This window comes from Aquarana catesbeiana, linkage group LG05 (assembly GCF_042186555.1).
Source record: "Aquarana catesbeiana isolate 2022-GZ linkage group LG05, ASM4218655v1, whole genome shotgun sequence".
In the NCBI taxonomy this organism is placed as follows: Eukaryota; Metazoa; Chordata; class Amphibia; order Anura; family Ranidae; genus Aquarana; species Aquarana catesbeiana.
The window spans coordinates 49,413,818-49,427,489 of record NC_133328.1 but is presented as its reverse complement, the minus strand read 5'-3'; the positions used below and the strand labels follow the sequence as shown (position 1 = coordinate 49,427,489).

At 48.2% G+C, this 13,672-nt stretch overlaps 2 protein-coding genes across 2 annotated transcripts in view; one reads left to right on the top strand and one right to left on the bottom strand.

The window, feature by feature from the left end:
- Positions 1-13,672, top strand: part of CUBN (cubilin) — a 388,954-nt gene that overhangs the window by 10,740 nt on the left and 364,542 nt on the right. The window lies entirely within an intron of this gene.
- On the bottom strand, positions 4,128-11,604 carry LOC141145730 (leucine-rich repeat-containing protein 14-like). Its single transcript, XM_073632621.1, has 4 exons — positions 11,548-11,604; positions 10,880-11,202; positions 9,703-10,332; positions 4,128-4,650 (listed from the first exon to the last, which is right to left on the bottom strand). The coding sequence occupies exons 1-4, from the start codon at positions 11,602-11,604 to the stop codon at positions 4,128-4,130; spliced, it is 1,533 nt and encodes a 510-aa protein (XP_073488722.1).

Sequence of the window (13,672 nt, the reverse complement as noted above, 5' to 3'; positions counted from 1 at the left end):
GTCAGACAGAAAAGGAAGTGGGCAAACAATTCCCCAATAGGGATACAGACAGGAATGCATGGCAGAACCCTCACCCCCTTGTTCGCATGTCACTTCATAATCCATAACAAAACTAACATAACTAAGCATAGCACAGAACACCCCTAATATAGATCAGATTTTTACCATAGAAGATCCATCAATCTCCTACCCATTGCCCCTCTACTCTTTTTCCCCTACACAGGGTCTAGGATTCAACATGCGTTGATGTGGAGACTCATGCCTCCACCAGTAAACTTATGCCCCGTACACACGGTCGGATTTTCCGACGGAAAATGTGTGATAGGGCCTTGTTGTCGGAAATTCCGACCGTGTGTAGGCTCCATCACACATTTTCCATAGGATTTTCCGACACACAAAGTTTGAGAGCAGGTTATAAAATTTTCCGACAACAAAATCCGTTGTCGGAATTTCCGATCGTGTGTACACAAATCCGACGCACAAAGTGCCACGCATGCTTAGAATAAATAAAGAGATGAAAGCTATTGGCCACTGCCCCGTTTATAGTCCCGACGTACGTGTTTTACATCACCACGTTCAGAATGATCGGATTTTCCAACAAGTTTGTGTGACCGTGTGTATGCAAGACAAGTTTGAGCCAACATTCGTCGGAAAAAATCCTAGGATTTTGTTGTCGGAATGTCCGATCAATGTCCGACCGTGTGTACGGGGCATTACAGTTATCAACACAATGAAAAGAACTTCACACTGTTTTATCAGATCATAGAACCATATCACCTTTATATACTGTTTCGTTCACCATTGATGTAGTTTAACTTTGTAGTCCGGCTAAAATACTAGTTCTTGTGTTCTGCCTAAGGCCCTTTTCACACGGGGACTCCAATTAGATCAGCAGGGGATTTGTCCACTGATTCCCCTGCTGATCAGAGCAGAGCGGGCGGATGAGAGGTCCGTGTCCGCTCAGTATAAGAAGAGCTGACGTGGACAGAGTCCGCTCATCTCTATGGATAGCTGGGTGTAAATGTACTCTGCTTTCCATTTATACCCGACTAGTACTACCCTATAATCCGATTCACCTAGACGGAAGAGGACAAATCTTCTTCCATTTCTTTTGAGCAGATTGTATTGGAGGTAGAACTTGTGTTCATTTACACCTACTGGTCCATAGAAATACATGGAGGATCATCCAATCAGGACCTGCTCAGATCACCTGTGTGAAGGGGCGTTACACTTTTCACCTATTCTTCTGCACCCCACCCCCATCCTGTCCTCATTCCCCTTTTCCTGTGGAGTCCGGTGTTCTGCCGAGAAAGTTCCCCTCGGCGGATAAGGACCCCCCTCTACTGCGCAGGCGCAGCGCTTGCACAGTAGGAACAACAAGGGAGCCACCGAAAAGAGCCGAAGCTGAACACCTGAGTCAGCTGTACACGGCGCCTGCGTGCGACGACTATTTTAATAAAAAAGAGTTTGTAACACGCCCCTCGCGGGCTCGCTACGCTCGCAACGCTTCGGGCACAGCCTCGCTGCGCTCGTCATATTATTATTTTAACTCTATGTCCACTTGGATGGTGGGGCTTTAACGTGGACATAGGGTAGAATGTAGTGCACAGGCGCCGTGTACAGCTGACTCAGGTGTTCAGCTTCGGCTCTTTTCGGCGGCTCCCTTGTTGTTCCTACTGCGCAAGCGATGCGCCTGCGCAGTAGAGGGGGGTCCTTATCCGCTGGGGGAACTTTCTCGGCAAGACACCGGCTCCGGCCATTGGCTTTTACAGCCACTCCTTACTATATTTTTAACTACTAACAAGCACTTATTCCTAAAAACAACACTATGTTAACCATATGTTAACCAAACTTTATAATCCAGACTTATGGCTAAATTAAAGTTAAAAAAATTGCGAGCAGGCAGGCAGACTCTTTGTTGTTTCGTCTTCAATAAAACAAACTTACCTGCCTGTTCACAATCTTCTGTAGAATGTACATTGAACTGGGCATGGGCAGCTCAGTGTACATGCTAGGCACCCCTTGGTGCATTGCAGGAGCTGCTGGTCAACCATGGCAGAAGAAGACCTGGCACTTGGGGAGAAGCCAGGAAGAAGATGTCGGCGCCGGCAAAGGAGCTCCTCGGACAATGCATCACTGGAGTAGATATGAGTATTTGCAGACTTGAGTACCACTTTAAAAGAACTTAAGCTCCCCAACACTATGGGGGTTATTTACTAAAACTGGAGTGTGCAAAATCTGGAATAACTAATTAGAAACCAATCAGATTCCAGGTTGTATTGTCAAAGCTTAAAGTGGTTGTAAAGGCTGAAGGTTTTTTACCTTCATGGATTCTACGCATGAAGGTAAAAAACCTTCAGGATGCAGCTCCTTCTACAGCCCCCCTTATACTTACCCGAGCCCGATCCAGTGCACGAGAGCTGAGGCTCTCATGGGTCTCTAACTTCTGATTGGCTTAGACAAAGCTGTGGGAAGCATTGGCTCCTGCTGCTGTCAATCACAACCACTGAGAAATGTGCAGGGAGGGGGCACAAATCCACGTTCTGTGTGTCCCATTGACACACAGAGGCGGCTTGGGAGCGAGCACAAGTGAGTGCCCCCAGAGCAAGCAGCGTGCTCTGGGGGCACTCAGAAAGGGGGAGGGGCCAGAAGCACCAGCGTGGGACCCAAGAACAGGAGGGTCGGGGCTGCTCTGTGCAAACCATTACACAGAGCAGGTAAGTATAACATGTTTGTCATTTTAAAGAAAAGGAAAAAAAAGCTTTAGATCATGAGGGCTCAACCTTTGGCCCTCCAGCTGTTGCAGAACTACAAATCCCATTATGCGTCTGCCTTTGGGAGTCCTGCTCGTAACTGTCAGCCTTGCATTGCCTCATGGGACCTGTAGTTCTCCAACAACTGGAGGGCCACAGGTTAAGCACCTATGGTTTAGAACCACTTTAATTGAGCAAGCTAGAAGTTAATTGGCTACCATTCACAGCTGCACTAGATTCTGAGTCTACCAGTTTTATTAAATCTCCCCCTATAACTTGCTGGGATTAGTCCCCACTCTGCAAAGGCAAATGCTTATGTAGGTCTAGGGTACCAAATAAAGCACTTTTACTGTACATACCTGATCTTCAGCTCCCACGGGCTCGTTCCAGGCTACTAGACCGGCACGCACAGCCTCTCCAACCCCCCTTCCCCCCTGTATGTGCCGGAAGTCCCTCTGACATCATCAAATACAATGTAGGGCACAAAGCCATGGCACTACACTTGAGGACATCAAGGCATAGTTCGCAAGTCAAAGCATAGGGGAGTGCTGACTGTGGGGAAAGTTGGGATCAGGTTAGTGAAACATTTTTTTTCTGGTACCCTAGACCTAAATGAATGTCAAATGCCCTGTACACACGATCAGACTTTCTGACAGAAAATGTGCGATTAGAGCTTGTTGTCGGAAATTCCGACCGTGTGACTTTTTCCATCGGAATTTCCAACACACAAAGTTTGAGAGCTGGATCTAAAATTTTCCGACAACAAAATCCGTTGTCGGAAATTTCCGATCGTGTGTACACAGTTCCGGCGCACAAAGTGCTACGCATGCTCGGAATCAAGCAGAAGAGCCGCACTGGTTATTGAACTTCATTTTTCTTGGCTTGTCGTACGTGTTGCACGTCACCGTGTTCTTGACGTTCTGAATTTCCGACCAACTTTGTGTGACCGTGTGTATGCAAGACAAATTTGAGCCAACATCCGTCAGAAAAAATGCGATGGATTTTGTTGTCGGAATGTCCGATCGTGTGTACAGGGTATAACTCTTGCAGAGCGGTGGAAACCCCACTGCAAGGGAAGATTTTTGCTTTCCCTACAGAGAGGCTATTAGTAATAAATACCCCACCTTTTTGTTATCCAATGAACTTGAGGAAAAAAGAGTAACCATTTGCTTGTCAAAAAAAGCCTCCTTTGCCATACATCAAACCGTCGCAGATATAATGGTAACTGTGATACAGACAGCAATAAAACCTGACAGGTTCTATTTTTGCCATGTTCTATCCAAAAGTAAAAAAAAATTGGCTGTTCCACTTCTATGCCTTTTATTTAAACAGTTCTGGCTGGAGTTGAGACTCAAGTCTTTATTTCAGTGGTTATCAGCGCCAGAGGTTCTTGTAGACTGGATTTTGGAGAACAGACATATTGCTCGTCCACACAATGTCCGTCCGCTCTGCCCTGACCAATATCTCCTTCAGCTCTGCCAAGAAGTCAGAGAGTGGGCCACCAAAATAACAGCCATGTGGCCACGAATTGACCACCAGCTGGAGCTCCTGGAGGTGCACACAGTTTTGGGAGAGACTCCTCAGTTCCTGAGTAGATAATGGGTTAATGGCAATTACCAGGCACCGCAAGTGGGAACAGCGGCTGAGGGCGGGCACCAGAACTGACAGGGTGTGGTCACTTATTTGACACATACTGATGTCCAGAAAACGGAGGGAGGAGGAGATAGCGACCAGGAGCTGGAGGAAGGGGGGGAGGAGGTGCTCTGACAGGTTATGATCCTTTAGGTTCAACTTCTTAAGCGTGGAGATGTGGGGGCTTTCAGACAAATAATATAAATCTTCCGGGAGAAGAACACAGTGCCCCAATTCCAAATTCTCCAGCGGCTCTTGTATTCCCCTGAAAAGAAAAGGTGTGCCCAGCATTACCATATGAAGAATTCAGCAGCAATTCAGTCAGATTAGGAGCTGGCAGCAATTTTAAAGGATCGAGAATTTATATTTAAAGGTGATGTCTAATGACTTGTCCCCATATCTTCTAACAAGATTTCCCTGCCATAATTACCCACTCTGAACCTGCCTAGCTTTATGTGTTCCCACCCATTTTTGTGTGTTCTGCCTCCTCTGATACTTCAAGTGGACTGTATAATTTTTTTTCAAAAAAGTTCTACTTTTTATCATTAAAAAGTCATCCTTGAGCTCCAGTTCAGTGCCTGCACCTATGATTTTCCTCCCCCAGTGATCAGACTGTAACATTCTAATTTTGTACTGGGGTCACAAGGTGAGAGGCAGCAGCAGGGGCTGACCTCCCAGATAGCAAGGATAACCTGGCAAAAATTTGTGGCAGTGTAGAATTGCTGCACATTTTCACTTGCAAGTTGTACACTTGCAGAGCATAGTTGCCAACATTGAAAAAAAAATATGTGGGACACTTTTTTGGCTGTAGGCGGAGCCGTACAATAATTAGGGGGCGGGGCATTCGTTTGTAGGTGTGGCTTAGCAAAAATCTATAAGTGCGGCGCGGCGAAAAATGGGCGTGGCTTACGTGAAAATGGGTGTGGCTTGTGCGAAAGTGGGCGTGGCTTATGTGAAACGTGGGCGTGGCTTGCGTGAAAGTGGGCGTGGCTTAAATGGGCGTGGCTCAAGAGGGTGTGGTTAGAGTCTGAGATGAATGAGGGATGGAGAGGGAAAGGGGGAGAGGGAAATGACGGGACAGCGGCCCCAGATCCTACACAATAGAAATATGTGTATTCTAGAAAGTTTAACAATCAGCAGATAAAGATACTCCAAACGCCTGGTGTTAACGCTTCAATCATCCCGGCACCATGGTTGTTATGGTGTCAGGATGATTGAAGCGCATTATTTCTATTATTACATTGTAATATAAAAATTAAATCATTCAACTCACCATAATGCCGAATCAGTGGGATCCCTGAGCGTGTCACTAGCCACGTCGCCTGCCACCAGCAGAGTCTGTCCTTGCATCAGGTGCCCCCGCCAGAGTCTGTATAGACCCCCTCAGTGCAGACCCCCTCCATCAGTGCAGATCCCCTCCATCAGTGCAGACCCCCCCTCAGTGCAGCCCCCCCTCTATTATTGCAGCCCCCCCTCAGTGCAGCCCCCCTCTATTAGTGCAGCCCCCCTCAGTGCAGCCCCCCTCTATTAGTGCAGACCCCCTCAGTGCAGCCCCCCTCAGTTAGTGCAGCCCCCCCTCAGTTAGTGCAGCCCCCCCTCAGTTAGTGCAGCCCCCCCTCAGTGCAGCCCCCCTCAGTTAGTGCAGCCCCCCCCTCAGTTAGTGCAGCCCCCCCCTGTTAGTGCAGCCCCCCCTCAATGCAGCCCGGCCCCCGCTCAGTGCAGGAGTGGCCGGTGTTCTGCCGAGAAAGTTCCACTCGGCAATGGAGGACCCCCTGTACTGCGCAGGCGCAGCGCTTGCGCAGTACGGGGCTGGGAGCTTTCAGCAAGACACGGCGACGATGCCGTGTCTTCTGCTCGCTTCAGTGGAGAGGGGAGGGGCCGTGCAGCTAAAAAAGGCGCTTCATTGGCTGCACGGATCGAGCCCCCTTCCCCTCTCCACTGAACACTAGAGGAAGAGAGAGCGGCGGCGCCGGACGCCATTTTGCTGGAGCCCGCTGCTCCAAAAAAAAAAAAAAAAAAAAAAAACAACATTCCTGATTTTCCTTATGGAAAATCCCGATTCGGGACACTCTCCAATCGGGACGAGGGTCCCAAAATCGGGATTGTCCCGGGAAAATCGGGACTGTTGGCAACTATGGCAGAGCACTTGGAGCACAAGTTCTAGTTGACACTTTTCCAATTTGTATGAAATTTGCATGGCAAGTCCCTGCAAGTCTACAGCATGAAAATTCAGCCACAGTGGCCCCTGTGGTGGGAGGACTATTGCACAACATAACTGAACCAGAACTTGCAGCAGAATTTTTGCAAAGAATGTTGATCTGGAGTCATGCAATGTGGACTTGCTGCAATTGTGCAACAAACTTGTGAAGCCTGGCAAGTCTAACAATAGCTTAGCAAGTCATTTTCAAACTTTCACTACAATTGCTTGCTATCTGGGTTGTGTCACACACTTGTAAATACATGTTGGCTAGGTACAGCATGGTGCAGCAGATGACCTCCAGGGTCACCTGGATGCAGCGTAGCCAATCGGAATGCTGCTAAAGGGGGCCGAGGGAACCACTGGGAAACCAGGTTTCTCTTGACTTCCCCTCCAGCTGTAGTACTGCTCTGGTTGAGCACCAGCTACAGTGGAGAAAACAGACGGTGTCTGGGGTTACTAATGAGCAGGGGCGTCACTAGGGGGTGGCTTTTGGGGCTATAGCCCCGAATCTGGGGCCAATAGCCCCGAGTCAGTGCAGGGGTCCCCAAGGGGAGGGGAGGCTCTCTGGGGACCCTGATGCAAGGGATAGGCTCTCTGGGGACCCTAATGTAATGGGGGCTCTCTGGTAACCCTGATGTAAGTGGGGGGGCCCTCTAGGTACCCTGATGAAAGGGGAGGCTCTCTGAGGACTCTGATGTAAGGAGGAGGCTCTCTGGGGAACCTGATATAAGGGGGGCTCTCTGGGGACCCTGATGTATGGGGGCTCTCTGGGGACCCTGATGTAAGTGGGGGGCTCTCTATATACACACACACACGTATATTACTGTATATACATGTGTATGCTCGCCCAAGCGTATGACTTTCTTTACTTTCTTTACTACGCTGCTATGGGCTCTAGCCCCAGATCTTTTGTAGACCTAGCAACGCCCCTGTTAATGAGTTCACATGCCGATAATATGTGGTCTCCTCAGTCCCTTCCCTCTCAGCTTTTGCATACTTTGTTGCAGGAGGTAAGGATGTGGATTATTTGCCACCTTGCGACAGTGACCTGCAATGCACCTGAGCCCACTTTGCTCTGGGTCAAGAGTGCAGGCCCAGGTGTTATTAGACCATACCCCCTTAAAGTGTAAATAAGGCAATAAGGATAGAGTGGAGAGGGATTAGAACACCTGTCAGTTTTTATTGCTGTCTGTGGCCCCATTAGCCCCTTCCCGCCGACCGAACGCATATATGCGTACTCGGCTTTCCGGGGTTATACCGGGATGATGCCCGCAGCTGCAGGCATCATCCCGGTACCGTTGTTTTCAGCGGACGATCGGCTACCCGAATATAACAACCGATGCGGCTAAAAGCCGCTCGGTTGTTATACCGGAGGAGCGGGAGGGGACGGTGTCTGTTCGGCTGCCTTCGGCGGCTGGGGGCGGACTGGAACGAAGCTGCTAGCGGCTTCGTTCCAGCCTTCTTCTTGTAAATGCGGAAGCGACGTCATGACGTCACTTCCCGTTTACTCGGCTGCCAATGGCGCCGAATTTAAAAAAGTACACAGTATTCAGAATCGCCGTTTTCGGCGATCTGAATACTTTGAAGTGTAAAGGAGAGATGGGGGGTCTTTTAGACCCCCCATCCCTCCATAAAGAGTACCTGTCACCACATATTACTGTCACAAGGGATGTTTACATTGCTTGTGACAGCAATAAAAGTAAAAAAAAAAAAAAAAAATTTAAACACAATTTATAAAGTACAAAAATAAATAAATTAAATAAAAAAAAATAAAAAAATTTTTAAAGTGCCCCTGTCCCCGCGAGCTCGCGCAGCGAAGAAAACGCATACGGAAGTCGCGCCCGCATATGTAAACGGTGTTCAAACCACACATGTGAGGTATTGCCGCGATCGTCAGAGCGAGAGCAATAATTCTAGCCCTAGACCTCCTCTGTAGCTCAAACCTGGTAACCGTAAAAAATGTTTAAATCGTTGCCTATGGAATTTCAAAGGTACCGTAGTTCGTCGCCATTCCACGAGTGCGTGCAATTATAAAGGGTGACATGTTTGGTATCTATTTACTCGGTGTAACATCATCTTTCACATTATACAAAAAAATTGGGGTAACTTTACTGTTTGGATTTTTTAAAATACATGAAAGTGTCACTTTTCCAAAAATTTGCGTTTAAAACACCGCTGCACAAATACCGTGTGATAAAAAATATTGCAACAATCACCATTTTATTCTCTAGATTCTCTGCTAAAAAAATATATATAATGTTTGGGGGTTCTAAGTAATTTTCTAGCAAAAAATACGGATTTTAACTTGTAAACACCAAATTTCAAAAATAGGCTTAGTCATGAAAGGGTTAAGGAGACTCACCCTCTCTATTTGTCCTGTTTACTGTTATCTTCAAAAGTGTAAGTAAAAGAAAATCCCACATTTTGGGTTGAACACTAATAGAGGGGAAATTTTGCAATGGGGACACTAGTTCTGGTGACTCTGGTGGCACATTGGGATTCCCACACTTTGGAGGGATTTCCTCTCACTTCTTGTTTTGGCTATTGGACAGGAAATGAAGGGAGATCCCCCAATAGGACACAAATGGCAAAAAAAATTAAATAACGGGGTTTAGAACCCTCCCCTTTCTCTATCCAAAATGAAAAAAAAAAGTTTATCATTTAGTTAAACTTTAATCCCATCCCACCCAACATTTTAAGTGGCACGCTTGACATGCTGCTTATATCCCCACCCCCTGCTCCGCCCACCCTCAAAAAAAGTGGGCATGGTCAGCAAAATTCTGGTCACCTGAGCCCATAAGAAGTGTCCACGTCAGCAGTGATGTGGACACCTTGTAAAAGGACCCTGCATTCTGTAAACATAGGAATACAGAAGACTCAGGAACAGATAGTCCCGTGACTGCAGCTTTAGATGAGTAAAAAAGGCATTTTGATTTTTTTTTTTTTTAAATGCCATTGGATAGTTAGCAGAGGGTGGGGGGATAGGGTAGCCTGAAGATCAGCTTTAACTAGACATATAAAAATGTATCTAATGACAGGCCCACTTTAAGTGCCTCCCTCCCATCACTTTACATTATTCTTTTCCATATTGTTTCTGAGGATAAATCGCAGTCTCACCCCAGCAGCTGCTGTAGGCACCCTGATAGGAAGGCAAATTCGAGCTTTAGCTCCTTCAGGGATCTGAGCTGTCCGAAGAGTGTGGTGAATTTCTTCATGGTGTCCTCTGTGTTACAGGTTAGCCTCTGGATGCTGTCAAGGCAGAAGGACAATGCGAGGCTGCGCAGGGAGGAGAATTTAACCATGGTGGGCAGAATGATGTTGAGCTCACCTGGGGGGATATTGAACAGTTCAATCATGCGTACCCCTGCTGGGTTCAGGAGCTCCAGCAGCTCCACTGAGTTACACAGGGGATGCATGCAGACATATAGGTTGCGGCAACACAGGCGCAGGGGGCCATGCACACTCGCATGGACACTCGCCTGGAGTGCCTCCTTCAGGATGGGGTACATTTTGTTATATTTAAAGATGTCTATCCAAACCTCTACATAAATGTTGTTGAGGGAAGTTTGTGGGGCCAGCGTGAAATCACTCCTCTTCCTTGCTTGCGTGGCTTCATCACGGCATCTCTTATCGAGATCGATACACGCCTTAGCCGGGGTCTCCATGTGTGAACACAGACTTTTGTGGTCTTCATTCAGGTTGAAGCTACAGACATTTGTCATATCTATGATACGCAACCGCTGCCTCCTGCACAACAAGAGAGAAAAATTTATATAAATGAAGCAGTAGAAAATGTTTTGGATGTCCTCAAACTGCAATATGTAAGCTATTTCAGTTAAGAGCGGAGTGCACCTTTAAGGCCCTTGCATAAAGGAAACATTTACCTTTCTATCTAAAAAGAGGAATCCCAACTAAAAACTCATATGCTGGCATTTAGTGGCTGCTGGAGATTTAAACTTTCTAACTTTGAAGGTAGCCTCTACAGAGGATGTATTCTGCCATTGTAAAATTCTTCTGAAAATACAAGTTCCCTGGCAGTCATGTTGATTCAGCGGCTTTAGGCAACTGGCATATTCAAAAGATCAACATTGGCAATTCTATCTCTCTCGGTAGAGGTTTTCCTGGTGACTTGTGGAGATCTTTATGCTGGAGCAGGTGACTCAAAGTCCCTCATGAAATGGTTCTGTGTGAGTTTTACTACATTTTACAGTTATGGCCGGATGCTGATGGTTCAAACTCTCAGCTCCCCTCTCTCAGATGTCTTGCTCCTCCTCCTGCAGGATAAGTCAATTACCTCTCCTGACTCTCTCTGCTCAGTGCATCACTCAGGTAAGCCACGACACCCCTTATGATGGCTTCCATGGACACACGGTTGGAAAAAAGGTGGAACTGGCTGAGGTTGCCTGATAGCAGCTCCTGGAAACTGAGGTTGGAGAAGGGCCATTGCTGCACCAAGTCCTGCAGTATCAAAGTCTTCCTCCTCAGGAAAGCAGCAGTGAAGAGCGGCCTGTAGAGATCGCAGGGGATGGAGTCCAGCATCATGCGCAAGGAGGCTTGGTCACTCACTACCTTCTGTGTGCACAAACTTACCAGGGATGGCATGGCTTTTCTTTGTTCCTGAAAAGACAAACACAGAGTTCAGATAGCAAAACATTATAAGGGAAAAATTGTTATATTGTTTTCTATTATATTTGACATAATATTAGACCTTTCTGCTGCCTTTGATACAGTTGACCACCAGGGCCGGAATAACATAGGGGCTATTGGAGCTGCAGCACCAGGCCCTTTCCTTAAAATAGGCCCTGGCTGGCCAGACTCACTGTCACTGTTATTTTCTGTCACTTGTAAACACAAAAGTCTGACTTCTGTGCTACAAGTGACAGCGAGCTGCTCAGTGGCGTCAGGAGGGGGGTAAGCACCGCCATTTCACAGAGCGTCCTGGGATTTCCATCTTCCACTTACCGGGTGTGGCCGAGTGACACATGAGGTCCCGCCTCCTGGACCGGCTGAGCCATCCATCATAGGAGCCTACCTGGTCCAGAAAGCGGGACCTCATGTGTCACTCGGTTGCGGCGCTGCCCACTCTGTGTAAACCAGCTGCGGTGGCTCTACTCTTCAGATGTCTGGGCACGCCACAGCCAGCTGAGCCAGGTAAGGCTGATGGGATGGGGCCAGGCACTGATGATGAGGCTGCATTGATGATGAGGCTACATTGATGGGCACTGATGGCTGGGCACTGATGAGGCTGTATTAATAGGCACTGATGGCTGGGCACTTATGATGCTTTACTGATGGGCACTAATGCGGCTGTATTGATGGCTGGGAACTGATGAGGCTGCATTGATGGACACTAATGGCTGGGCACTGGTGAGGCTGTTTTGATGGGTACTGATGGCTGGGCACTGATGAGGCTGCATTAATGGGCACTGATGGCTGGGGACTGATGTGTCTGCATTGATGGGCACTGATGGCTGGACACTGATGAGGCTGCATTAATGGGCACTGATGAGGCTGTACTGATGGGCACTGATGGCTGGGCACTGATGAGGCTGTACTGATGGGAACTGATGGCTGGGCACTGATGAGACTGTACTGATGGGCACTGATGAGACTGCATTGATGGGCAGTGGGCACTGGTGGCTGGGCACTTATGAGGCTGTATTGATGGGCACTGATGTCTGGGTACTGACGAGGCTGCATTGATGGGCACTGGTGAGGCTGCATTGATGGGCAATGCAGTGCCCATCAATTCAGCCTAACCAGTGCCCATCAATACAGCCTCACCAGTGCTCATCAACACAGCCTCACCAATGCCACATTGGTGAGGCTGCATTGATGGGCACTGATGATGAGGCTGCATTGATGGGCATTGGTGGCAGGGCACGTATGATGCTTTACTGATGGGCACTAATGCAGCTGTACTGATGGCTGGGAACTGATGAGGCTGCATTGATGGACACTGATGGCTGGGCACTGGTGAGGCTGTATTGATGGGTACTGAAGGCTGGGCACTGATGAAGCTGAATTAATGGGCACTGATGGCTGGGGACTGATGAGGATGCATTAATGGGCACTGATGAGGCTGTACTGATGGGCACTGATGACTGGGCACTGATGAGGCTGTACTGATGCACACTGATGGCTGGGCACTGATGGGGCTGTACTGATGGACACTGATGAGACTGCATTGATGGGCACTGGTGGCTGGGCACTTATGAGACTGTATTGATGGGCACTGATGGCTGGGTACTGATGAGACTGCATTGATGGGCACTGGTGAGGCTGCATTGATGGGCAATGTAGTGCCCATCAATTCAGTCTAATTAGTGCCCATCAATACAGCCTCACCAGTGCTCATCAACACAGCTTCACCAATGCCACATTGGTGAGGCTGCATTGATGGGCACTGGTGAGGCTGCATTGATGGGCACTGATGATGAGGCTGCATTGATGGGCATTGGTGACTTGAGGCTGCAATGATGGGCACTGGTAAGGATGAGCTGATGTGAACTGATCAGGCTGCATCGATGGGCACAGGTAAGGCTGCAATGATGGCTGGGCACTGATGATCTGTGTATTACGCTGTCCTGAACCCAGCGATCTGTGTATTACGCTTTCCTGAACCCAGCACTCTGTATTACGCTCTCCTGAACTCATCGCTCTGTGTATTATGCTCTTCTGAACCCAGCGCTCTGTGTTTTACACTCTCCTGAACCCAGCGCTCTGTGTATTGCGCTCTCCTGAACCCAGCGCTTTGTGTATTACGCTCTCCTAAACAAAGCTCTCTGTGTATTATGCTCTCCTGAACCCAACGCTCGTTGTATTATGCTCTCCTGAACCCAGCGATCTGTGTATTATGCTCTCCTGAACCCAGCGCTCTGTGTATTACATTCTCCTGAATCCAGTGCTCTCTGTATTACGCTCTCCTGACCCCAGCGCTCTGTGTATTACGCTCTCCTGAACCCAGCGATCTGTGTATGGCGCTCTCCTGAACCCAGCGCTCATTGTATTATGCTCTCCTAAACCCAGCACTCTGTATTACGCTCTCCTGAACCCAGCGCTCTGTGTATTACGCTCTCCTGAACCC

What these genes read in the sequence shown, in the direction of transcription:
- LOC141145730 (XM_073632621.1), bottom strand. Translation starts at nt 11,604, where the DNA reads ATGGATGGCTCAGCCGGTCCAGGAGGCGGGACCTCATGTGTCACTCGG. An exon ending in GTGTCACTCGGCCACACCCG is followed by an intron (nt 11,203 to 11,547) that starts GTAAGTGGAAGA and finishes TTGTCTTTTCAG; the next exon opens with GAACAAAGAAAAGCCATGCC. An exon ending in TGCCTACAGCAGCTGCTGGG is followed by an intron (nt 4,651 to 9,702) that starts GTGAGACTGCGA and finishes TTTTCTTTTCAG; the next exon opens with GGGAATACAAGAGCCGCTGG.